Source organism: Sceloporus occidentalis, unplaced genomic scaffold (assembly GCF_023333645.1).
Source record: "Sceloporus occidentalis isolate IW3139 unplaced genomic scaffold, rSceOcc1.0.p SCAF_120, whole genome shotgun sequence".
Taxonomy (NCBI): Eukaryota; Metazoa; Chordata; class Lepidosauria; order Squamata; family Phrynosomatidae; genus Sceloporus; species Sceloporus occidentalis.
Window position 1 is genome coordinate 1,816,509 of NW_028317100.1, and position 27,963 is coordinate 1,844,471.

At 38.5% G+C, this 27,963-nt stretch overlaps 1 protein-coding gene across 1 annotated transcript; it reads left to right on the plus strand.

The window, feature by feature from the left end:
• Positions 1-5,545: 5,545 nt before the first annotated feature.
• LOC149282265 (carboxypeptidase Z-like) lies at positions 5,546-26,790 on the plus strand. Its single transcript, XM_089498403.1, has 9 exons — positions 5,546-5,912; positions 7,028-7,243; positions 8,400-8,596; positions 11,348-11,509; positions 15,886-16,044; positions 17,896-18,031; positions 18,403-18,542; positions 24,989-25,088; positions 26,438-26,790. The coding sequence occupies exons 1-9, from the start codon at positions 5,594-5,596 to the stop codon at positions 26,788-26,790; spliced, it is 1,782 nt and encodes a 593-aa protein (XP_089354529.1). The 5' UTR covers positions 5,546-5,593.
• Positions 26,791-27,963: the final 1,173 nt, after the last annotated feature.

Sequence of the window (27,963 nt, forward strand, 5' to 3'; positions counted from 1 at the left end):
ACATCTTACAGTAAGTGCTGAACAAACGCTGGGATTGCACTATGGTGTCTTATTTCCCAGGCATTTTAAGAATCATTAGCAATGGTTTATTTAACAAAGCAATGTCAGAGCACATTATATACTCACCATAATGAGGAAATAACAACTCAACTTTTACTTTAAAAGTTTTTGTTTGGCAGAGTAAACACTCAATTTGTCCCAACCTGATGTTTTTGGCTTTGTTTTGTTTACTATGTTTACTTACTAAACTGGGCAAAATCAAAGCAAGGCACGTGCAGAACATCTGTGTATGCCATTGCACAAAGATCAGGCTGCAACAGCTGTTGGCAATTTAGTCTTTCAGCTTAGTTGTAGATGGCTAAACGCAACAGTGGACTGAACCCAGCCGTAAATACGCTAGCTCCAAGTTCTCCCTCAGGGCCATTGCTGCCAAGAAGTTCTGTTGAGTTTAGGTAGACCAGAAGAACTGCTGCTGAGTTCTCTTTAGTAATTAAAATATCGGTTTAGTGAGCTGGCCCCAATACGATGAACTTGTTAGTGGCAGAATTTGAAAATAGCTTGTAAAACCAGAGAAAAAAAAGACAACAATCTATATCTTTTCTAAAATACCGTTTTAGGTAATTAATAAAGACATGACAGTTGAAGATGGGTCTCAGAACACCTGAGTAAATATAGCATTGGGGATATGATCCTGGAAAGTCCAGATCCAGAAATAGTTCTTTAATCATTTCAAATGGTTCAGTCTTGTCATTTGATAGCAGGGAAAATCTTTTATAGGCCCAAAGGCTTTGTTGATATTAGAAAAATATCTTGCCTATTTATTAATTTATTTATTTTTAAATACTAAAATATATAAAGGAATCATGGTTGTTTTAATGTTACATGTCCATGAGCAAGCCTGTGTTTTTCTACGTGCCCAAACTACTGTTTTTCCTTTCTGCCCAGCCCTATCAGCTTACTACCACTCTCCAAAACCTTACTTTTTCCCCCCATGCCTCAATCACCACTGAGTTGGATCCAAGGATTCCGTAGCCCCAGTAAAGTACTTAGAATCCTGACCTTTTTTGGAAAAAAACCCTAACAGAATGTTTATTCTTCATGTGATGCTAGATCCCCTGCTTAATACTGCAGAGGTGGGACAGCCCCACTGGTAGTAGAGCAAGTACATAATTCCATATTGACTATACAAACAATATACCGATATCCCAAAACTTCAATAAAAGTTTTGCACTTTTATTTATAACAGTGCAAATCTTTTATTGAAGTTATGTAGAAATTAGTTTGTGGCAATTTTCAGAAAAAAAGCAGAAAGGAGGTCTGTTAATGAAATGGTGCATAGATACTTCTTATCATGTAGTTCATCTTATGTATAAATATTTGTTGTACTTTTGTTAATTAACCACCAGATTGAAGGTGGCTACATCGCATACTCAATAGCATATCATTATTCCACAAGGCCAGTATTCTGCATTGCAGCCGCTGTACACTTGCATGTACATTTGTGCATAAAGCTCCGTATGTCTTTAGTGAATAAATTTTTTTAAGATTTGTAATGGCTTAAATGACTGAATAAAAAGACGATGTTCTAGTTCTGGAGAAACACAGATGTTCAATACAATTTGGTGACCTAACTTTCACTTTATGGTTTTTCAAGAAACGACAGGAACTAATTTATTAAGCTCGTTGGCAAGTCACCTTAGCTCATAGTATATTACTGAGGAACATCGGTTCTCTCTCTCAATCCCTCAATGAGGGGCAGTTTAAAGTCCATGACAGGCCCATTAAAGAATAATGTGAGTACTTAAATATGCATTCTTACAAAATGGAAAAAAAGACCTACCTGAGGGAAAAGCTCCAAACCTCCCGGTTCCCTTCTCTTCTGTTGGATGACAATTCTTACCACTGAATCAGCCAATCAGTGGCAGGAAAGCAATCCAATTAAATCAGTAGGAGTGCTTCCCCCAAATATCCATGGGTTCTGAATAGACCTTCGCCCATAATGTTACCAGAGAAAGCATTGCAGCTAACTGGAGGTAAGTATATCGCAAGCAACACTTGCTCGGCCTTAACATATCTCCTGCACGGTAGTTGGAAAAAGCTCCAAAGGCATTTGGAAGGAATTGTAAAATGTAAATGTAAAATGGACCCTGCAGCTATGGCTCCATAGTCTGCTGAAATAAAGTGGACATTGAATGTAGGAAATAGCGAAGGCAGGGAAAACTGACAGCTCTGAATGTAAGAACACTGTGTTTGAGGGAGATGAAAGGACTCTACATTGCTAGAACCTGTCAGATGCTAGGACTGCTGGATCCTTGGAAATTCACCGAGGCAGTTGGGCTTGAAGCGAAATGAATAATGGATACACATAACGGTTATACGCCATTGAATATATTTTTCAACAGGTAGAACAGACATGCCAGTTGGTGACCTGTTAGCTTCTAATTCAGTGTAGCTGGAAAAGGTAATGGTTGTGTATATTTATCCCTTCATGACAATGGTATTTCACACCCTAAAAGAAAGAGCTTTTTAAGATTTTAACCATATGTAACACTTCACAACACTAGAAAAAAAACAAAAAACTTTAGCCAACAATTATTTTATCTTTGTTAGAATTCCTTCCACAGGGAAACTGTGACGTTCTAGATTATCCCGAATTTTGAAGCAATGCTCATAGAAATGAGACGCATTTTACAACTTCTAGGCGACTAGGTCACGGGCACATATGGGAACTTTTCAGGGACAACAAAGCATATGGGCAGGAGAGGCTTAGTGGTGGGAAATAGGCAGAACCCCCCCAACTCCATAAATATCTTAAAAACTATAAATACAAGACACTCTAGAACATAATGTATGTAAGAACAATGTATGTGGGGTATTATTGTAATCAAGTAATGTTGCTAAATATAAATTGGATTATTGTTCTGCAATGGAACCTACTCTGTAGAACAGTGAAGCAGAAAACCTAACAAAATAGAATTTCATCATAAAAAGCATAAAATGGCCAAAAAGTTCTGGACTTTAGGGTAAGAAAAAGCCTTGGTACTGAATGGGGGGCCTCAGGGCAAACATTGCAAGAGTTCCCAGGCGTGATCATGAGTAATGACTGAAAAAAAGGTTCAACCTGAAAAGGGATCATGAACATAAGACAAGTAGATGTTTTTTTCCAGTTCTTGAATCAGATTTTGAATCAAATGTTATATGAACTTTAATTCAAACTAAAAATATATAATCTGCCTAAAGTAGATTTTGTACTTGTGTGGAGTTCAACTTTTTGGGGTATTACTGCAGGCAAAAATAAGAGCCTGTACCGAACGTTCTGTCTATAACACCTCATATTTTCTTTCTTTTTTTTAATATGCAGACATAGAAACATAGAAATACAGAATATGTTAACAGATCATCATTATGTTGTTTTTATAGATGTTTCAGAACTTAAGAAATGCAGTAATAGTTTGTGCCAGGAACCTCTGGAATGTAAATGCAGCCATTATATGTTTAGAGGAAAGCAAAGATATACACACTGAAAATATAATTTTTATGAAATATTTTTACTTGAGTTGCAAAAATTTTATACATACTTATTGACAAAAAAACAAAACATTTTTTGAGATTATTTATCCTGCCTTTTGAGAAATATTTAATTCGGCCAGAGCATGGTGTTCTCTCTACATTTTACTGGCTTATACTTATATTGTAAACAATATATTCAAAATATTGTGATAATCAAAATGTGATCTAATGGAAAAATGTGCTATAGGGATACTTATGCCATTGTCTACTGTTTTTTTTTACAGGGCGTTGCACATCTCCAACAGAAGAGAAAGGTAACTCCTATTAGTTATACCGTATTTGCTCGATTATAAGACGAGGTATTTTCCAGAGCACATGCTCTGAAAAATACCCCTCGTCTTATAATCGGGGTCGTCTTATAATCAGACCTCAACTAGGTCTGACTATGAGACTAAGATCCAGCTCCCCCGCAGCGATGCAGGGGACCTGGATCCTCTTGTCTCCCCCCCCCACCAACTTACCGGTCCTTCTGAGTCCCCGGTGCTTAGTCCGGGCAGCATGTAGAGCTCTACGCGATTCGCGTAGAGCTCTACACGCTGCCTGGACTAAGCACCAGGCAGCGCGTAGAGCTCTACACGATTCGTGTACACAACTACTGCTGCAGCCGGGAGGAGGTGCGGTTGGCAGCGGGGGTTGTCTGCGTCCATCACGTGATCTCTGACAGCAACTCCCGCTGCTAACCGCACCTCCTCCTGGCTGCAGCGGAAGTTGTCTACGCGAATCGCGTAGAGCTCTACACGCTGCCCAGACCAAGTCAGAAATAAACCTATACATTTACTCCATGATGGATACCACAGTGACTGTTGGCTGGCACTATATTATTTGCTATGGTCCATAACAGAGCCTTCCTAGTTCCTACCTCGTAAATGTCCATCTTTAGGACCACTGATCCATCTGTCCCTCTATTCTTTTCTAAGGTTCCTCTTTGCAGGAGCACAGAATGTTGGGAATGATGGGTGTGAGTAAATCACAGGGTTCTACTGGCCTAAAATTAACATCCATATGGACAAAAACAAGAATATTATAAAGAGCTACCCCTTTCTCTGTGTGAATGGCTGAGCTGGTCCAATATGTGTTTTTTCATGAGACATAGGTGCAATTTTAATGTATATTTTTTGTTATCTCATATTAATTAGCATAAAATCTAGTGTAACGAACGCAGTGTACTCTCGGGTCTGGCTGCTTTTGGCAATATACCAAGTTCCGTATTGTTCACAGGGTCCATTTTTAGCAATCTCCTTCTCTCTTCTTCGCTACTGACAAAACCTAATAAATGTTTCCATGGTAACGCTCCTGGTTTCTCTCTTTCTCCACGAGTTAGTACTTCAATGGAACTGACAGACTTTAACATTTTTAATGGTGGTCCTTTTTTTTAACTGAACAATAAATGTATATGTTATCAGAAATAGGGTCTCTTTTTCATATTTAATAATATATATACTGTATATATACAGTATCTTACAAAAGTGAGTACACCCCTCATATGTTTGTAAATATTTTATTATATCTTTTCATGTGACGACAGTGAAAAAATGACTCTGCTACAATGTAAAGTAGTGAGTGTACAGCCTGTATAACAGAGTAACTTTACTGTCCCCTCAAAATAACTCAACACACAGCCATTAATGTCTAACACCTTCGCAGCAAAAGTGAGTACTTTTATATAAATGAGTATAAATAAATATAATGTAATTCTATGGGACTAGGTCAGGCCTTCTTGCAGTAGAAGCCTACAGGGGTTGGCATAATGCATAGTAAAGTGAAGGCTTTAAAATAAGACTGATAACTTACACATTGTACAGGTAAACCAAATCACTGTTAAATTTACTTTGTAAACAACAGCGAGTCAGCATTTATTCTAGAATGAAATTTGCATTTTTAATCTAATTGGAAAAAAATTGGAAAAAAGAAAATTCATGGTTAAAATAAACATCATTGTCCTACTTGTTTCTGTATTTATTTTTAAGGCTCGTGTGTGGATAATTCCTTGGGATACTGTGATGATCTACCCTACACAAAAACAATGTTTCCAAACTTATTAGATCACCGATCAAGAGGAGAGATAGAATTCAGCGCCGAGTATATTCTGCTGAGTGTTATAGATAACCTCCTCCAAGGAGAATGTAATCCTGACATAAGATTTGTGGGCTGTGCAGTGCTTGCACCGCGTTGCGAGAAGAACAAAATTGTAAAGCCGTGCAGAAAGGTTTGTGAAAATCTAAGAAAAAATTGCCGTCCAGCCTTCGATGCCATAGACATGGCGTGGCCCTACTTTTTGGACTGCGATCGCTTCTTTGCTGGAGAAGAGGAAGGCTGCCATGACCCCCTGGAGAAACTAAGAGGTACAAAATAGACGGATCAGTTTCCTCAAACATTGATTGTCTATATTAGGAATATTCTCCTATATTAGAATGTTTGGAGATAAGAATAAGGAAAAGTTATGAAATGCAGCCTATAGTCAGTTTTACCAGTAGTTTTATTGATAGCTATATCTTAATTCAGTTCAGCTACCCAGAGCTCTCCTTCGCTTGGAGCAGTCGCTTTGCGAAGGGACAGTGTTAGCCACATATGGGGTTGTGACTGGCCCCAGACCACTTTAATAATTTAATGGGAATAGGAAGGCAAGTGGACAGGGAGTAGGCTAAAAATGGGCAAGAAGTAGGTGCTTCCATCTGCCACTCATCTGCTTGGGGAAAAAAAATATTCTCCAGGAGACCTAGGGAAGCGGTGCTTCACCCAGAGACACCAGGTTAAACAAGTAGGGTTCTCCATTATGGTAGCTCATAGTTTGTCAAACTTATACCTCTATGCTTGACATTAAACAGTAAAGAGGGTCTTATATAATTCCAAATTCCAGGTAAAGTGAACACTAGAGCCATGTTATAAATTCTACACTGTAATTTTTGACGTATTGTTTTTTCAACAAAGCGCTTCTACAAGCACTTTAAACACAGTCTTGAACCGTGTAACTTTTAAAGCAGGGACTGTTGTGATATACTATAAATAAATAATATACTATATTAATTATATCCCTGTGATCATTGCTACACTTCTGATTTTCGTTAGCCTTAATCCATACACCTACGAGTAATTTAGGATTCACAGTTCAACAACTGATTTGCTTCAACTAATACTGAGCAGTCTGTGGGGACTCTGTTCAGCTAAGTCAGGGCTGTTTAGAAATAATGAACTAATTGATCAGTCTGTTAGTTGTTCCCATGCATATTACTTTTAGATTAGTTAATACATCACATATTAAATTTGTATTTGGAAACCAAGGGTACCTTGAGTATGATCGCTAAGGGTTGGCCTTTAATCAACTAATTATATTACTACATTTTCATATATAAAACGAATGCCCGGACTACACTATCATTATGCACGTATATCATCATCCTCTTACCGGTGGGGTGATTTTCTTTGTAACTGATTACAAGTATCCTGTTTTGTTTCACAGCAAACATAGACGTAGCATCTGAGGAAGTCCTTCCCCAAATGCCAAGTACCTTCATCCATTTTAGCCATCACAGTTATACACAGATGATCGGTGTTATGAAGAAAACGGCTGCCAGATGCTCTCATATCTCCAAAACATACAGCATTGGACGTAGTTTTGAAGGAAAGGAGCTTATGGTGATTGAGTTTTCGACTAATCCTGGTCAACATGACTTATGTGAGTATTCATTTTCTTTTTTTCACATTAAACATTGTATAGAATCTTATTAATCCAAGATAAAAACATATTTGATCTATGCATCCTTGAAGTCAAACATTTTGCATGAATACCTTCATATGGATTGTAAATGTGATCTATCCCAATTTTTATTACATAATAAATATCTAAACAATGAGCGAATATGGAGGAAGGAAGAGATGAAAAAGTGCTGTTATTAGTATAACTTCTATTGTGTCAATTTAGACATTTTAAAAATGCATATAAACAAAGAAGCCTCTAAAATTGGTACAAAACTATTTTTAGGAGAACTGTTTAAGATGTATCAAATGACAACACCTAATGGTGCATGAGGAATGTCAACTGGTTTGTGTTGGCTTTACCAAACAGCCTTTACCAAAATAACCAGACAAACCATACCGCCCTGGGGCAGCTTGCTGTGCCAACATGTCCAGTTCTGAATACAAAGGCAAAAGGGGGAGAGACATTTTAGCCATCTCTGTTCTGGCTCGCCCTCTTGGTGAATAAGGCCAACTCAGGCATTTTTCTCGAGTCTGGTTGAGATCCATGCCAGTCTGACCAGCTATCTTAAGCACATGTTAAATTACATCATTGTAAGGAACATTCTGGTATGTATGGGGGTTATGTACATAAAGGTAGGGTTCAGAACTTAATTTTGCAAAATACAACATATCGCAATGCAAGGCAAAACGGATACTGTCTTAACACCATAACATTGTGATGTACATCATAAACCGATAAGAATAACTCACATATCTGCAGTAAGTGAGCACATAACACTACACGTATCACTTGAAGGGATAAAATATATATAGTATTGACAATAGGACTGAAAAAGAGAGCTATTTCTTAATGTCTCAGCAGGGTAAGGCAGTGCCTGCAGATGATAATCCTTCTTTTAACATTGCTTGGAAGCCGTAGAACTAGCTTTTTGGCTTTTTATGCCACCACTGCTCCAGGAAGCCTTTGATTTCATTTTTAATCAACTGTGTGGATGCACATGGAAGCCTATAATTAAAATCGTGCCCTTCCAAAAGCATGATTACAGTTCAAGTTCCCGATTAACTCCAATTCCCATCACCCATGTGTAAGTAGCTGTTTTATTTTTTTTATCTTCTGCTGCGATTTTTAACAGTGAAGCCAGAATTCCGATACATTGGCAACATGCATGGTAATGAAGTAGTTGGAAGAGAATTGCTGATTTACCTTACACAATATTTGTGTTCAGAATATCTTCTGGGAAATCAGAGGATCCAGGAACTGATTAATTCCACACGAATTCACCTTTTGCCTTCAATGAATCCAGATGGTTATGATCTTGCTGCTGAAGAGGTACCAATTATACATTTTTACAAGTTTTAAAGATACCTAGTCATACTTTGGAACTTTGTCCCAATCCTATTCAGTCCCTCTAACTGTGATGGCACAAATAGTTGGGATTTGGGTGGGACAGAGATAGGTTGAATGGAGTAAGTGGCTTTGTCATTCTATGCTTGTGGAACAGACCTAAGATGACACAAATTCAGATGCATGTTGATCCAGAGGAAATAAAGTAACAAAACCAGCACGTTACTGGAAATATAAAAAAAACAAAAACCAGTCAGTAATCAGAAACATTTCAGAAATGAAAAGAGACTTGAGCATACACCCCCTGATGTGTTATATTCCATAATACTGTGTCAAAGGCCTGATTGTGTTTATGTGCTCTGGATCAACATTAATTTGAATTGTGTTGAGAGGTTATTTGTAGGGCTGCAACTAACGATTATTTTAATAATCGATTAGTTGGCTGATTATTTTTTCGATTAATCGATTAATCGGATAAAAATTTCATTTTTTTAAATTTAAAATAATGTAATAAAAACGTACAATTTACACTTTCATCTCTTTATTGCAATGGCCTCTCTCTATTCACCTTCTTATTTTACTGACATAATAATATAAGCTACAAGAACCCAAACACAGTGTTTCTCAAACTAGGTTTTAATACAAAGTTATTAGTAAATATTAATTCATATGTTAACTATTTTTCATATTTAATAAACACTGAGAAAAAAGCCTTGTTTATATTTTCTTTTATTTACCAAACTGCCCCCGGTTATGCACATCTGACCCCCAGCTTGCCACTCTGCCCCCATATATGCCTTATACCTCCTATATGCCAGAGATTCCACTGTGCCCCCTGATATGCCACTGTGCCCCCGAAATGCCTTATACTCCTTATATGCCAGTGATATCCAACTGAGCCCCCTGATATACCTTTTACCCCCAGATATGTCTTATGCCCCCCTGATATGCCTAATATCGATATGCCTTATACCCCCTATATGCCTTATAACTTCCAATATGCCACTCGCCCCCATTTATGCCTTATACCTCCCTATATGCCACTGTGCACCCTGATATGCCACTCCGCCCCCATAAATGCCCTGCACCACCCTGAAATTCATTATACTCCCTGATTCACCACTCTGCCTCCCCCAGATATGCCACTCTGAAATTCATTATACCCCCCATACACCACTCTACCTCCCCCTATACACCACTCTAACTCCCCCAGATATGCCATTCTGTCTCCCTGAAATTCATTACACCCCCATACACCACTCTGCTACCCTGAAATTCATTATACCCCCCATACACCACTCTGCCTCCTCCCCCCTCCCATACTCCACTCTGCCTCCTCCCCCCTCCCATACGCCACTCTGCCTCCCTCCCATACACCACTCTGGCTCCTCCCCCTCCCATACACAACTCTGGCTCCTCCCCCTCCCATACTCCACTCTGCCTCCTACCCCCTCCCATACTCCACTCTGCCTCCTCCCACCTCCCATACTCCACTCTGCCTCCTCCCCCCTCCCATACGCCACTCTGCAGAGTGGCGTATAGAAGGGGGAGGAGCCAGAGTGGTGTATGGGAGGGTGGCTCCCATACACCCCTCTGCCTCTCTCCCGACTCCCTGGTATGTTGTGAACCTCCGTTGCTGACAGGCACTTTCACTGCAGCTTCATAGAAGCCTCAGTGTAAGTGAAGGACAGTAACGGAGGCTGTCTGTGCGATGCAGACCACCACCGGCTGACAGAGAGGATGATCCTCTGCAGGAGACCTCGATTCTCTGTCAGCCGGTGGAGGTCTGCACGATGCGCACAGACAGCCTCCGTTACTCACCTTCACTTACGGTGAGGCTTCTATGAAGCTGCAGTGAAAGTGCCTGTCAGCAACGGAGGTTCACAAACCACCAGGGAGTCGGGAGAGAGGCAGAGCAGTGTATGGGAGGGGGGAGGAGTCAGAGGGGTGTATGGGAGGGGGAGAGAGATGGAAGTGAGAGACCGGCCGACAGTGAGGGGAAACCAGGTCCCCTGCAGCGTTGCGGGGATCTGGATTCTAGTGTTATAATCCGATCTCTGTTTGAGGTCGGATTATATAAGGAGAGGAGTTTTTCAGAGCATTTGCTCTGAAAAAAAACCTCTTTTTATAATCGATAAAAATCGATTAGACTAATCGATAATGAAAATCATTGTCAACGATTTTCATTATCGATTATTATCGATTTTATCGATTAGTTGTTTCAGCACTAGTTATTTGTATTGTTTTCACATCTACCATAGAGGGACAGCTTTGTGCTAGGGGGCATGGTTAGAGCTTTGTGGCTAGGGGACAGGGCTTTACGGCCTTTAACGTGTTTAAAGCTGTTTATGGACATAGTGCCATAGTGACAATAATGTTCTGGATTTGCATTATAACATCTGCATGTCCATGGTTATCCTTGATTGAGAGTAATGACATGAATAGACCAAAAGCCCAGTTACCGTGAGTTCTAACACTCTTAGAGATAGTGTTTGGTGAGTACAATGAAGAAAGTATTACTTAATCATAATTAAATTATCCAAATGCAGCCTAGGTTACTGTCTAAAATCCTTGGCCAAGAGGGGGCTCTGACAAAGGTCAGCCTCCAATGCTGAGTGCTTTGGTAATTCTATACATACCATAATCAGTTTTAGCCTTCCAAAATGAATCCCCCCCACAATTATTAACGAAATGTTTGAACACCTGAATTTAACATTATTGTTTGTTAATTTCTAGGGGGCTGGTTACAATGGGTGGACAAATGGACGACTAAACGCACAGAATATTGATCTTAATCGTAATTTCCCTGATTTAACATCAGAAGTCCATAAAATATTCAAGATGAAAGGAGCGCGGCTTGATCATATGCCCATTCCAGAATTATACTGGGATGGTAAGGTATGAACCTTTTTTGTATTTCTTCTTGCATTATCTGCAAGATTGAGTCGAAGGACAAGGAATTTTGCAGCATGGAAATTAATGTTTGCATGTGGTAGATAAATGGAACAGCTTCACTTCTGAAGTGGTAGAGGCTTATACAGTGATGGAATTCAAACATACATGGGATAGGCATAAAGCTATCTTGAATTTAAAAATTAAAAAATGGGCAGACTAGATGAGCCAAATGGTTCTTATGTACCATCAAATTCTTAGTTTATTGTCTATTTTGAATGTAAAATGATGCTAACCTCTTACTTCCTGAAACACACATATCTGAGACAGTAGCGTCGCTACAGGGGGGCAAGGGGGGGGGGCAATTCCTTGCCCCCCTGTTGCCCCCCCGCCGAATTTCAAAACTGCCGACTGCCTACCGGGAAGCTGGGAGATTTCCCGGTGGACCGGCTGATCTGGGGACCAGTGGATCAATGATGCCTTTGACAGCTGCTACACTGAGGCTCTTCATCCCGCCCCCCTTTAAGACGAGACGCGACGCTTGTGGGGGGCGGGCTCACACGGTCATCGGAGCTCCTCGTGTGCAGTGAGTTCCGAGTGCAGAGCAGGCAGGCTGAGCAAAGAAGTCAGCCGAGAAACGAAGAATCAATACGGCTGGATGGCACAAATATAAGGGGGTGTGACCGTGTGGGCATCAATAAACAAGTAGGGGCTGGCTGGTGGCATATCACATAAATCAATACTAAAGGGTGGCTGGCAGGGACATCAATACACAAGTGGATATCACGTGACTAAATGCATCCTGGTACTGTTGAGTAAAATGTTTCTCTTTATTTTTTTTAGCTGGAAGCACTAAGTTATGTGACACAAAAGCAGGCACAGAAGATGGGGGGGGCTTCTTAAAAGTTTGTTGTTTGTAATATGATCAGACCTTCAGTGTCAGACATGTAATATATGATCAACCAACTGCTTTGGTGGTAGATGACATGGGGTTCAAACTGGGCTGGGGGAAGGGGGTGGCTAGCGATGGGGATGGGTGGAACTGAGCCCAGCACGTGCATGACCAGACCCAGGAGGGATGTGGTTGGGGAGAGGAACACTGCCCACCTTACCTAAACAGCCAACCAAAAGTTTCATATTCTCCCCCTGCTCCCCATATACATAGTGAGAAGGGAGGGAGAGGGGGGTAGATAGTCAGAAAGGGGTAGAGGGGGTAGATAGTGAGAGGGGTAGTAACAAATAAAATAAATAAAGAGTGAGATAGAGAATAAATGAATTAGTGTGCGGATAAACTCTGTGAATGAGGGAGAGAATGAATGAATTAATGTGTGGATGATTTGTCTGAATGAGGGAGAGAATAAATGATTATGTGAATGAAAGTGTGAATAAGTGAGTGACTGACTGTAAAAGTGTTTGTGTGTATCATAGATGTATAAATGTGGAAGGGCAAAGATGGCACTAGCAGGATGTTTGAGCCTTGGGCACCAAGATGGTGCAGGTAGGGTGTTTATGGGACAAAGATGGCATAGGACGGACTGTTTGGGGACAAAGTTGACTTGTGCTGGGCTATTTGTGGACAAAGATGGCAAATCTTATGTGTGTTATCTGGGTGCTGGTCAGGTTCTATGTGGGCAGTGTGGACTCCAGGGCTGGCTTTGGGTTGTGCAACCTGTGATCTATGCCTGTAATTTAGGGGGTTTTAAAATTACCTTTAATGCCGTGTTTTTATGTGAATCCCAATTGAGCTATACCTGCAAAGCTGGGTTTTTATGTAATTCTATTGATGCATATCTGCTATGCTATGTTTCCATACATTATTTATGTATACCTGCAAATACAGGGTTTGTCTTATTCAGTTGATTAATACCTGCAATGCTGTTTCCATGTATTTATTTGATCTATACCTGCAATGCTACGTTTCATATATTATTATTGTATACCTGCAAATACAGGATTTGTATGTCTGATTCTGTTTATTTGATATATACCTTCAGTGCTGAGATCACAAGTGAATTTCAATTGCTCTATACATGCAAAGCTGGGTTTGTGTGTTAATGTGTTGATCTATACCTGCTATCGGCAGCAGGGTCTAATATTTATATATATATATATATATATCAGCAGCAGGGACTAATAATATATATCGGCAACTGGGGCTAATATATATATATATATCAGCAGCAGGATCTAATATTTATATATATCGACAGCAGGGTCTAATATTAACGAAACTGCCAGTTCAGCTGTAATTTTGAAATCATGTTTCAATCATAGTCTTTACTTCAAAGAGATAAGTACTCATTATGTAGTTAAAAATGCATGTCTAACGCGTATATGCGATGGGGCCATCACATAAATCAATAATAAAGGGAGGGGCTTGCTGGGGGCATTAATACAAATAGTGGTGGCTGGAGGCCAATCATACAAGGGTGTGGGGGCACCACATTAATCTATACTAAAAGGGTGCTGGCTGGGCCATCAATACACAAGGGGCAAAAACACTAAGGGAGATATAAACGACAATGCAGTTTGAAAAATCCATTCTGTTGTAGATGACTGTGACGTAGTGTCCTGCTGTTTGTGTGTTTTTGGTTATCAGTTTAGCAGAGCCTGTCCTGGGGTGTGTGTGTATAGGTGTTGGTGTGGCAGAGCCTGTCCTGGTGTGTGTTTGGGTGTTGGTGTGGCAGAGCCTGTCCTGGTGTGTGTGTTCGGGGGTGTCAGTGTGGCAGAGCCATTACTTTTGGCAATATATATATATATATATGTTTTTTCAGTGGTATGATTTAATGGTGGAAATTAGTGCCCCCCCTATATATTGTTTCTAGAGTCGCCACTGATCTGAGATGAGTTGCACAAACAACCTTGTGTGGTCTAAGATGGGTACTTTCTGATATCAGCTCCCAGTGATTTCAGTATTGGTTCTGACCAGTAGATGCAGGAGAAGAAATGGGACAGAAGTTGACTTTTCCAGCACTGGAGTCCATACAAAATAGACTTCATTTTTCAGACTACATTGTCACAGGTGTTGGAACGTTTTGGTGCAACACAATTTATCATAGAGGCACCTAGAAATCAATCTTCTTTTACATTTCCTTGATCTCATTAGTTCTGTCTAAAGTTTTTTGTTTTTTTTTATTTTATTTCAGATTTCTGTGTAATGAGTTTGTAATGAGCTGTGGCAGCCAGCCAGGTGGATCTAACATGGCTTAAATAGTGATCTGCTTGTTTGGGCATTTTCCTCCTGCTTTGTTCACATTGAGACAGCAGGAAAGATCCCTCATTGTACATAGCCTTGTTGGGGTCTCTGATAATGCCCTGCAGGTTATCAGAATCTTAGGACTCCAGAGCCCTGCTTCACCATGTGGTCAGCAATAAGGGAGATCAGAGATCAGCAGATGATGATACCCACAAAGTGCTATAAGTCCTCTCTTATCTAATATTTTTTTAATCGTTACACTGATTTGTGTATAAAGTAAAATAAAATACAATTGCAAACAGCTTTATAAGCCCAAACATGTATTAGTGGGAAGAGTTAGAAGCATAGGAAGTAAAAGCCAAACCAAAAAAGAACCTCTCTTACCATACACAGAGGTGTCCCATGGGGCGACCTTGGAATAAAAGAAAATCTAATTTTGTCCATCAAAGTTAACATTAAATGGATCTTACATATAGACTTTGTTAATGGTATCATTGTAGCTAGAAATGGCTGATTTGTAATGGAATATCTTCATAGGTGTACAAAGGTCCTTTACTTTGTCTTCGCTGATCCAAATTTACATTTAAAATGCTATTTGATCACAAGAAAACCCTTCTGCAATTATCACAGCAAAAAATTTTCTTGTTTTTCCTGAAAACAGCTAAATGACCCTGAACTTTTGAACAGTAGTGTATGTGTCACACATATTTAAAACATTAACGTTGTATTTTATAACATCTCCAGTAGATGTCACTCAAGTTCCATTAAAAAAAAAATAATTTGCCCACAAGATGTCACTCTTTCGCTTAACTAAGACTGGTTAGTTTATGAGAATAAAAAATACAGTGTCTCTGATATGTTGTAATCCTATCTTTGGAATCTTTACAGCCTCTGTTATATAACTGTCCTTCCCACATGCTTTTGTTTCTTAATATATGTTCATATTGTATACATGGACTAGACATAGTAAATTAGACATACTGTTACCTAATTATAAGCAAAATAGTTTAATTGGTTAGAAAATATAAAGGACAATTGATAGGTAGTTGTACTAAAGGAATCTAGTCATGATAAAAACTGTGCCAATGATTGGGATTTTTTTCTTAATCAGGTTTCATCTTGAGTGAATTCATGAAAACTTGAGTTATAATACATCTGCTGATACATGGCTTCTGTTCAATTGCAGGTAGCCCCAGAGACAAAAGCCATCATGAAATGGATGAGGGCCATACCATTTGTTTTGTCAGGAAGTCTTCATGGAGGTGACTTAGTTATTAGCTATCCATATGATTTCTCCAAACACCCACTGGAAGAGAAAATGTATTCTCCTACACCAGATGATAAGGTAAACAAAATATATTGCTAAATATTTATATTCACAATTCTAGAATGTATTAATTAAATGGAACATTTTCATAGGCGTACAAAGGGCCTTTACCACTCCCATCACTCCTGTGTTCCAATGGCCCTTTATCACTCCCATCACTCCTGTGTTCCAATGGCCCTTTTTCACTCCCATCACTCTTGTGTTCCAACGGCCCTTTTTCACTCCCATCACTCCTGTGTTCCAACGGCCCTTTATCACTCCCATCACTCCTGTGTTCCAGTGGCCCTTTATCACTCCCATCACTTCTGTGTTCCAATGGCACGTTGTGTTCACTAATCCAAGTTTACATTTTAAAGGCTAATTGATCATTAGAAAACAATTTTGCAATTATGTTATAGTTAGAAATTTCCTTGCTTTCCATGAAAATATCTCACTGTCCTGAAACTTTTAAAACATTTACCCCATAGTGAATATACCCAATTGTTTTTGAGTGCTACAACTTTTTCCCCCCAAAAAGTACTTTTTGGAGGTACTTTTCAATGTTCTTGCTAAAAAAGTTAATGAACAGAACACACATACAGAACACACATACAGATTGAATGATCTTAGAGAACTACATAACTTAAAGAAAAAAAGATTTAATACACCTGTATTCGTTTTCATTAATAATAATAAAAACACTATGATGCTTTAAAGTAAAAATAAAATTTCTAATTGTGGCATTTTTTTTTGAAGAGCTCTTCTATTTGAAGAGAATAATCTAGTGCTTCAATGTAGTTCAAGTGCATGCTTTACTCCTCAGTGGTCCGTGTAGAGTTAATTTACCTTATTGCCTTTGTATGCGATACAATAAAATATAAGGGCTCAATGAAGCACTTGACCTGTCTAGTTCTTTAAGAATCACCACTGTGCTATTTTAACCGTATCAAATATATGTTAAGGTAGACTACCTAGATCCTGTTTGGTATTTTAATCACTAATATTATTGATTATTGGAGTATTATTGGAAGCCAATTAAGGGACTGACTTCCAACACCAACAACCAGAAGGGATATAGTTGAGAGAAAGTGGCTTCATTTGTGACTTGGGAGAAAACTGTGGAAAAAATTTAAAGCGTTTGTTAATTAGCGAATACACCAAGGCAACAGGTTAAAAGGTAAGGATGGGAGAAATTGGTCATGGTGACCTCCTTTATTCATTATGTAGGAGAGATCATGGTTAAACTCACTGATATCACCATGCATTTTGATGGATCAAACCCAGTAAGTGTCTCCAGCAAGAAGGGCTTGGTTGGCCCTGTTTAATGTACAGTTAACTAATTAAGGCTTCTTGAAAGTTGTGTCATTGGTTGACCCATGCATCATGCAGGGTAATCTCACCCCTTGTTGCAGAAGAAACTGCAACTCTCCAGCAAACTTGCATGCAAACGCCTGCTTTACTAAATAAAGCCCAGAATCACGCAGGACCCATTGGAGTGAATGGATTCAAGCTGGCACAATGTATCTTAGAATGGAAGGATAAATACTGTTTGTAAGACAGTATCTCAATATATATATATATATATATATATATATATATATATATATATCTTGGGGGAGAGAGAAAAAATAATGTGATAGAAACAAATAAATTGGAGATAAATGTTAGGCGAAGAGGCCACAGTGTAAAACTAGAGGGTCAGGGTTTTAGTTGTTATCTAAGACAAGACCAAGGGCCAAATAAGAGTTTATGTTTTTATAGTAAGAGAGAATTGGCAGATTATATAGGACAAATAATTCTTCTCTACCACCTGATTTGATGTCGCTATGTTTATATCTACATTATTAACAGCGGAATGTGTTAAAGCCGGTTTATTTTTTTATTTTTCAGGTATTTCAGATGCTGGCTAAAACCTACGTTGCATCACACCCGATTATGTCATCCAAAGCAACTGAGAGATGCGGTGGGAATTTCATTAGCAAAGGCGGTATTATAAACGGCGCCGAGTGGTACAGCTTTAGTGGGGGTATGATCCTTAATATTACATTTATTAAAATCCCAAATATAGAAATGTGGCTTTTCTGTAAACCCTACTGCATGTGAAAACCAACATGGCTCAGTCAGATTCCTTTATTTTAGTAACTATCTATTTTTAATAATAATTAATAATAGTTTGATTTGATACTGTGAATGTACTCCGTATAGCTTTATCAAAAGACTGTTCTTTTCCCAAGGAAATGCTTTTCGATTCTTAGCTATACTCTTCAGTCCCTGTTGAGGCTGATAAAATAAGTTTTCAACGTTTTTTTGGAAAAAAGTTTTATTTTATCATGTGTTCTGTTAAGTACGAGCGTTCCATATGTTACCGTAATCCATCTCTGTAAACCCTCTCTGCAGGAATGTCAGATTTCAGTTATCTCCACACCAATTGTTTTGAACTCACATTGGAACTTGGATGTGAGAAGTTTCCAACTGAGGATGAGCTCTATACGGCGTGGCAAGACAACAAAGAGTCTCTGCTGAGCCTAATTGAAATGGTACGGTGCACGGTTAGAAACGTAACATCACAACGTGATATCTCAGTGCCCTGTTAAGCCTCGCTCTTGGTGAATAAGCACACAACATATGTCCTCAACCTTTTTCATATCAAACTCAGAGGAAGCCCATATTTGACTTGATCCTTGCTTGCACGTTTCATTGATATTTGACTGATGTGGCAGTATCCAAGGGTGCTCAGTGAGAACATCCATCGCACACATAAAAAAGAATAGGCATTTAACGAAAACGAATTCCAGATATAACCTGGGTCTGTATTCTCTCCTCCGCTTGGATACTGCCAACCGTACATTTCAGCACACCTCTAAGTACAGTCTTTCATGTCTGTCCAGCTTTCTCCAGTTATCCACCATCAAAAACACAGCATAGCAATATTTTAGCTAATATTGAAAAAAGCGGACAGGGCTCTGATTTTAAAGAAATTAAAAATGCAACATAAAATTTGGGATCAATATAAAAATCTTTTATAATACCAGACAAATAATATAATAACCATTAAATAAATAGGTCATATAAAAGTGCATACAGCCCAATCGTGTAGCAATAGATTACATTAAATAAAAAAAAAAAAAAAATTGGGGGAGAAGATTTCACCAGAAGCTTTGCTATTTTTGCGGGAGTTTATGGGCGGTTACCTTCAGGGAAAATGGCTGAGCTTCAAGCCACACAATCTGCCCCTGTCCTCCAATCGGAGGTGAGGATTTCACCAGAAGCTCCGCCGGGAGAACATGTCTGCGAAGATGAAGATGTCTGTAGACGAAGACAGAGGACGGAAGACAGAAGAGAGAGTTACAAGATGATAAAGAAGACGTTAGAAAATAAGCGTAGCTGCAAGATGAGGAAGCGGCCGGCGGAGAAGGTAGGGAGACCTTCAGAGTGAAAGAGAATGAATGAGAATGCGAGTGTGAGAAAATGTGAATGAGAGTTGAGAGAGTGAATGAGTCCATGAAATTCAAAATTTAGACCCTTTTGCTTTGGTTCAGTTCCTTCCTTGGGGGTTTTGTCTAATTTTCAGACATTTTATCATTTGTACAAATTGATGTAATTTAAAATTTGAAAATGTGAATCCAATTGAACAAGTCTAGTTTCAATTGCATTTATTCACTTTATAATTATGTGATGCTGTACCTTGGAATTTAATATTTCTGTTTTTTTTTTTACATATGATTGACATTGACATGAAGCGGTAACTGTTTGGAAACCAATGTTTGATTATTTTTTTTATACAAGTTTACATTTTTAATAAGCTCAATTTCTAATTTCTAGTTTTATCTTTACTTTTGTATCTTGAGCCCAAACTACACTAAGCCTTCTACAATCACACTGATTATTTTGCCTTGATAGGAAATGTTCATAGCCCTACAGGGGAGGTAAATATACCGTATTTGCTCGATTATAAGACGAGGTTTTTTTCAGAGCAAATGCTCTGAAAAATACCCCTCGTCTTCTAATCGGGGTCGTCTTCTAATCAGACCTCAAATAGAGGTCTGATTATGAGACTAAGATCCAGATCCCCTGCACCGCTGCAGGGGACCTGGATCCTCCTGTCCCCCCCCCCCACACACTTACCGGTGCTTCCTGCTGTATTGCCGGGGCAGCGGGTTGATGTCTACGCGATCCGCGTAGACAACGTCCGCTGCAGCCGGAAGGAGGTGTGGCTAGCAGCGGGGGTTGTCTGCGTCCGTCGCGGATACCTTCCCCGACTGTCAGAGATCAGAGTTCCCCCCACCGGTGCGGGGAACTCTGATCTCTGACAGCCGGGGAAGGTATCCGCGACGGACGCAGACAAACCCCCGCTGCCAACTCCACCTCCTTCTGGCTGCAGCGGAAGGAGACGTCAACCCGCTGCCCCGGCAATACAGCAGGAAATTAGAAAGCACCGGTAAGTGTGTGTGTGTGTGCGCGTGTGTGTGTTAAATGGGGACATAGGGCATTTCTGGAATGCCTTATACCCCTATATGCCACTCTGGCACTTAGGGGGTTAAAAGGCATATTATGGGGCAGAGTGGCATATAGGGAGGTATAAGGCATTTCAGGAGGCAGAGTGGCGTTAAGGGGGCATTTAATAGAGCACTCTGCCTCCTGAAATGCCTTATACCTCCCTATATGCCACTCTGCCCCATAATATGCCTTTTAACCCCCTAAATGCCAGAGTGGCATATAGGGGTATAAGGCATTTCTGGAGGCAGAGTGGCACATAGGGGGTCAAAAGGCATACCATGGGGCACAGTGGCATATAGGGGGTTACAAGGCATATCATGGGCCACAGTGCCATATTGGTGTGGCAAGCCTGGGGGCAGATGTGCGTAACTGGGGGACAGGTTGGAAAATACAAGGAAATAAAAACAAAAAAAATATTTTTCTCAATCATAGCTTTTATTTAAAAAAATAGTTTACATGAATTAGCATTTACTGGTAAAACTTTTTTCCTTTAGGGTCGTCTTATATTCAGGCTTTTTCTTTTTTTCCTAAGTTAATATTCAGATTTTGGGGGGTCGTCTTATAATCAGGGTCGTCTTATAATCGAGCAAATACGGTATTATCAGCGATATTTGCCTATACCAGGCTGAGGAGTATACTGCTGTTCAGCAATATTGTGGGACTGGTTATATTTGTGAATTAGTTTGCTGGTAATTGTCCTTTAAACTTTAAAAGAGCAGGAGGGTGTGCATTGCTTTTGTAAGATGACCTCAAATTGCAATACAAGTTCGCTATCATTACCAAATTATGTATCAGCCTTCTAATTCTCCTTAAAATGCATTTAGCTTTTAGAAAGTTAATAAGTAAAACTATTCCCTGTATTACATAATACATGATAAAGGGATTGTTGAATTAACACTACTTGATAGCTGGGATATAAACATCTCACTGAGGTTTCTTTGCTAGCAGAAATGTCCTTGGGTTGGTTTATGTCGTAGGGCTCTGTGTTCTGATTTCTCCTCCTGCTTCCACATTGTCTAGACATGGTTTGAGGTTTTCTGGTTATGACTGACCATTGTCCCAGACCCACCAACCATATTTAATTTACTACTGGTAATCTGCTACTAAGGATGTTATATGTCTGATAAATCTCGTTATAGGGTGTAAAAGGTTAAGTGATGTTTCTTATTGTTGGCACTGATATGCTTTAATAGCAGTCCCGGGGTACCTTTTTTGTTTTACAAAAACTGGGAAGTACATGGCATGTAGATCATTAGTACTCAAGAGCAAATCATTCTATTAGCATGATTTTCAACATACAAAATATGGACTTCTTATGACAGGAGGAGGTCTTGCAGTTCTTAACCCTTTGTGTGATATATGAGTAATTCATTTTATATTTATAGAAATAGTGCCAGCAGATTTCATAGCACTTTTACAAAAAGAGACAGGGAAAATATTTAACAAAATTTTAATAAATACAAATTTTATTGAATTTCTTCCTATTTTCAAAGTGTGTTGTGGGGAATTGCACGCTCGTCCCCATAGCAGGTGGTATATTTCCCTGGGTGCTATATATTTATTTAACAAAACTCAATTTAAAATTGACAATAAGGTTATCTCATGATCTTAAATGTATCTTAAAATGTACTGGTACAAAAGGAGAATAGAGAAGCATGGAGCCATTTCTAATACCAAACGATATAAGGCCAATTTTCAGTTTTTATATGCCCCAAGAAAAATAGATTTTGTGAGAATAAAAGAAGACAGACTTGTAACATTGTACTTTAATTGTAATTTATTTTCAGATTGCAACATACTGTACAAAGTGTGAAATCATAAACTAACACTTTCTTCATGTTTATTTAGAATTGCTATGTTTGAGAATTAGTAATCCCCCCCCCCATACTATAATGGAAATTATAGTAAAATAAAATAATTTCTCATGGCTAATAAAACTTTCGTCACCCTCTTTGTCCCCTCCTTCACTGCACTACAGCTCTCTTTCCCTCCCCCATGTAGTTCGGGTATAAATCAACTAAACAACTTCTTGAAACACAGCACTGCAGGTATAGATCGAGTGAATAAAACATAGCAGGTATAGATCAAATAAATAACAGATGGAAACATAGTATTGCTATGAAGACTGCGTATTAGTAGTAGTGGTAATTTGTAAGTACTTGAATATGCATATGTTTACTGTAAGAAAAGAAAAATAAATAAAATCAGTTACCTTCAGGACAAACTGAAGCTGGTCCCATTTAATTTGCTGTGTGTGTCCATGTGTTTGTGGGGGGCAAGTAAACTCCATTCATGCATTTAGAAGGAAGTAAGAATGTTAACAAGAGGGGACATTAAAATGTTTTTTATCTTACTGCTTTTATTACTGGATGTGCTTTTATGTTTCTTCTCCACAGAGTGCAAACTCACAATAAATATAAAAACATATTCACAATACCCATATGCTACATGGCAATTATTCAACAACTTAAATAATGGCATCAACCAACATGACATTTTATTGCACGTCCATACTGCATAAGTATAGTAATGACTTGATTTAAAACTCAGTTCTTTCAAAACAATACTGTGAATAAGTCAAAAAATATCAGATTAATGATTTCATTCACAAATATTCGAGTAGCTGGAATTTCACAAAATATTAAAAACCAGATCACACCTGGGTACCAGCTTTTCTGTGCTGTCTAAACCACTGGTATGTCCTGATGCATAAGACACCAGATGGTTCAAAACCCTCCTTGAATGTCCCACGTTCCCCGATGTTTAGTGAGGAAAGTAGGCATTTTGTGCTAAGGAGATTTTATTCATGGTCTGTAGAACTTGCATTTGGCGATGGGTCCATATGCGAGGACATATCAAACACCGCCACTGACAATGGTATGACCCAAGCAGGAGGAAGGCTACATGGATTACTTAATAATGAAACAAAGTAACCCAATTGGTTCATAGCGGCCTGGGTTCCCTAGATTTAGGGACCTGGACACGATTGCACCCCCCCTCATGGTTGTAGCTACACCACTTCTTTTAAGTATGTGACACAATGGCCTTCTGGTTTCTCTTATGAAATCTATTTATATCTGTTGAATGGATCCCAAAATATTGTATATGGCACAGAATTCTAAATGCTAGCAGTCCATCTACTTTTAAGTCTCTAGACTGAAGTTTATTTTTTATGTTTTCACTTTTCTTTAACTAACAGTGACCATATTGATGTTTCTGGCCGATTCACTTGAGTATATTATAGGCTTTCTTTTAAGAACATTAATGTTTCTTGTGGTGAGCTTTATGAGAACGTAAGTACTACAGTTCAGACCACCAGGCCCATTTCATTTTACAGCTCTCTGGTGAAAATCATTTTCAGCGAGCCCAACAAGGCAGCATAAAATCCATACACATTACACATTAAGCTTTCAAGATTAAAGATTTCAAAAACGGAGACGCTGTAAAAGTCTGGCCTTTTTAAGTTACCGAGCAAATACAGAACACTGATAAAACGTACAGATACAGCTTAGTGAATTACTCCAGATAATGCTAAAATTTGCCAAGGCCAATTGAGACTTTTTATATGTTGAGGTAGACCAGATGCTTTTATTGGGAAAAGAAATAATGTTTTGTCCTATTATCCTGAACTCAGATGGAACCGTTTAATGTAATTATTTCGTATCTCCATAATATGTTATTTAGAAAAGTATTGTAGTTAAATAAAGTGTTTGCGATGGCAATTTACAAATTGATAAAAAGGATTATATGAAGCATGTTGATGGCAATTACGCTTGTATTAGCCAGCCTTACTTTGCAAATTGAATTCATTTCAATTTTATCTTAAAAAAATAAGCCCTGTATATAACATTTAAATTTTCAAGTTTATTTGATTTTTTTCCATTTTGCACTCTTATTTATCGCTGATTTTAATGCCACATGATATGAAGGTGGTTGTGGAGGAGGCTGATGGGGTGCTACCTAGGGCAGCTCCCAAGGCAAATACACCACTGTGCATACTTTCCAAATTTTCCATTTTATAACCTATAATGCCCGTGTATGCAAAGCACTGTGACACACTACTTATTTCACTGATTGAAGGCTATCAATGCCTGTAAGATACCCCAGGGTATTACTATCCCTCTTAATGAATAGAAAGGGGTTAAAATTAATTGTCTTTAGAAGTACAATGTAATATATGTAATACCATACCATATCCTCTATTATGTAAAAAAAAAAATAAACAGTTCACACTGTTACAAAAATATAATGACTACTTTACTTGCACCATATGTGTTTTAATGTATGGATAAATAAAGTATGACTGCTTATAACTGGTGTATTTTTCATATTATAAGTGTGGTTTTTTTTCTTATTTTTTTTTAAATATGAAAATAATTTTATTAATTAATTAAAACACATATGTTGCAAGTAAAGTAGTCATTATATATTTGTATATATTTTAATTCTTATATGATTTTATTAATGTTATGTTATACGCTATTAGGTCCACAGAGGAATCAAAGGAGTAGTAAAGGATGAGCATGGAAACCCAATTAAAAAAGCTCGCATCTCTGTGAGAGGAGTTCGCCACGATGTACTGACAGGTAAATAATAATAGCTCTATAATTAACAATAAACAGCAGGTTAAATACTGTTTTCTTGAATAATATAATAAAATGTATATAGCTGTACTGGACTATGAAAAGATGGTCAATGTAGAAAAAACGTTACATATGATTTCATGGCTTTGTATCTTTTTTTTCTTGCTTTGGTCCAATAAGAGGTATTGATTAAGGACTCCATGTTCTCTTGAGTAATACAAAAATACTTGCTATAATATGAATATAGTGTGTTTATAACATTTATATTTGTATGTATACATTTCATTTCATAGGAAACACGTGGAACTACTATTAACATCTTGCGGAACTACAGTTTAAAACAGTTGTAAAAGTTTCTGTAATTATGGTACCTATTAGAAAACTTACAAAACATAACAAGTTTTTTCTTATGTACCCATTTAACAGAATTCCAGGAATTGCGAAGACCAAATCAGAATGGCACTAAATAATTTTCCTCAAGCATTCTGGTTCACTGGCACCTTTAAAGAAAACAAAACCTATAACACAAGCACATGAGCTTTAAAATGTAGATTTGCCCGGTCAGAAATAAATATCAGTGTGCTTCTCTGTGTGTTTGTCAACATGTGCTCCTTTCCATAGAACGATGATGTCTAGATTTAGGACAAAAATGTGGAAATTAATGCTATAGTTTTTGTCCAACATAGAAGGTCTCATATATACAGTATATTTGCAGCCTTTTCAATTTGAAGTAGCAGCTGATCCTCCCCTTCATCGCTAATGCTTGGTGGCTTGTAGCATACACCTACAAGTAATGTGTGACTCTTTCTACTATCTAGGTTAAGCTTCACAGTGTCTCCATGATCAAATCATACTACCCATGTTTCAACTGATGAAATTGATTGGTTCATCAGTTGTCAAATACCTCACGACTGTAGATTTTGTAGTAGTAGCTCCATCTTGTCTATGCTAACCCCAACACTGCTCTGACCCCCTTTTCCCATAGCTAGACCCCCTTCCCAGTCAACTCTAGCTAGCACTCCATCTAAATCCCTCTTTCTTACATCATCGTCTTAGCCACGCATTGATCTTCCTTAAGCTCCCTGATGTAGCGCGTGGTACCGGTAATATTCCAGAGAATATTACCTTGGAGGTCCTTTGCTTAGTTTCTGACCTAGTGACCTAAAATCGTTTTTAAGGACTTCCCACCCGCCTTTAACGAGGATTTTCGTATAGCGCATTTTTGTTTTTTTCTTTCTCTCGTCCAATGTTGCATTTATTCATTATTTGGGCGAAACTGTAAAATTCTTGATTTTCTGCTTTTCAAAGTGTATGATTCTTTTACTATAACCATCTCTATTTCTGTTTTGTAGCTGAAGATGGAGATTACTGGCGACTTTTGATTCCAGGGGTATATATTGTAAGTGCTGAAGCATTTGGCCACTCAAAGGTTACCAAAAGAATTACCTTACCAGCTAAAATGACAAAACCGGGCCGAGTGGACTTTGTGCTACAGCGTGTTGAAATAAATAATCGCAAGTATTCTAAAGTTATCCCAGAGGACATTTATGATCGTTTTGACCCACTGGACCATTATGACCCTCATGCTCACCAGGGCCAAGGAGAACCAAGTGAATTTTCACCAGAAAGACACATGCCTTGGTGGTGGTCTTACTTCAGCATGCTAGGCCAGAACAGACCATTATGGCTGCTTAAAAATAATTAAATATAAAAGCTACTAAGCAATATGTGCTTGCAAATTAAAGACTCAAATCCACTAACACCCTTGTCATTTTGTTTTCACAATATAAATAGAAAAAAAATTGTTTAGGATATAAACCATTTCTTATACGCTGAAATGTCATAGAACAGAAAAACTGCAAATGTTAATTGCTCATTTGTGAACTGTGATGTAATTAGAGCAAGTGTCAACTAAAATATTATCGATGCAATCTTTGGAATGTGCAACAACAAAAGCAGCTTTTTAATGCACATCGTGGTGAACGTCCTATTGATCATAACCATATCTCGGAACCTCCCCATATCTCGGAACCTCCCCAGGTGAGCCATCCAGAGCTCTCGCTCATCTGGGGCAGGGACTTTACATTGGGGTGGGTTATCCATGTATGGAGGTGGGGCTAACCCTAGATAAATTATCTTGAAGTAGGAGGAGAAGTGGGCAGGGAGTAGGCGGGGCCAAATACCTCTTCTCTGCCCAGAGAAAAGAGGAAGGTCACCAGGAGACCCGAGGAAGCAGGAAGTCAAACCCAGGTAAGCTCATAACTTTGTCACAAACTGACATTTAGTGTTCAAAAATTACCCATTCACGCTTGGGGAAAATACAACCAGATAAGACATTCCAGTAATTTTGAAGCAAAAGTATTTCTTTTTTGCTATGCTGTACTGCCCATGTGACATTATGGCCTAGAAAACACTGCAATTAAATTTTGAAATATTTCCACCACCTTCCATCTTTACATGTTATAAGTGATAATAATAAAGGTTGTAATGTTCTTAATGGTGTGCATAAAATAGAGACCACCACAGGTATACTTCCATAACTCCCTAGAGGCAGAAAGCAATGATTGCAACAAAACAAGACATTACAATCATTACATATCTCTGTTCAAATATATACAAGTAAAAACATCCAAGCAAGAAAAGGGAATGCATTATTTGGGCGGTAGAAAAAAAGTGTCACAATTGTCCTAGGATTAATATTTTAATCAACATCCATAAATACTATCCTATAAATTATATTCACTCTTGACAACATGTAACAGTCTCTATTGCCTGCCACTCCTAAAATTAATATGGAGCCCATTACAGGTACAAGTGACTTTTCAGTCCTCCTCAATTATTTATATATCGTGGATAACGACCCCTAGTGGCAGAAGTA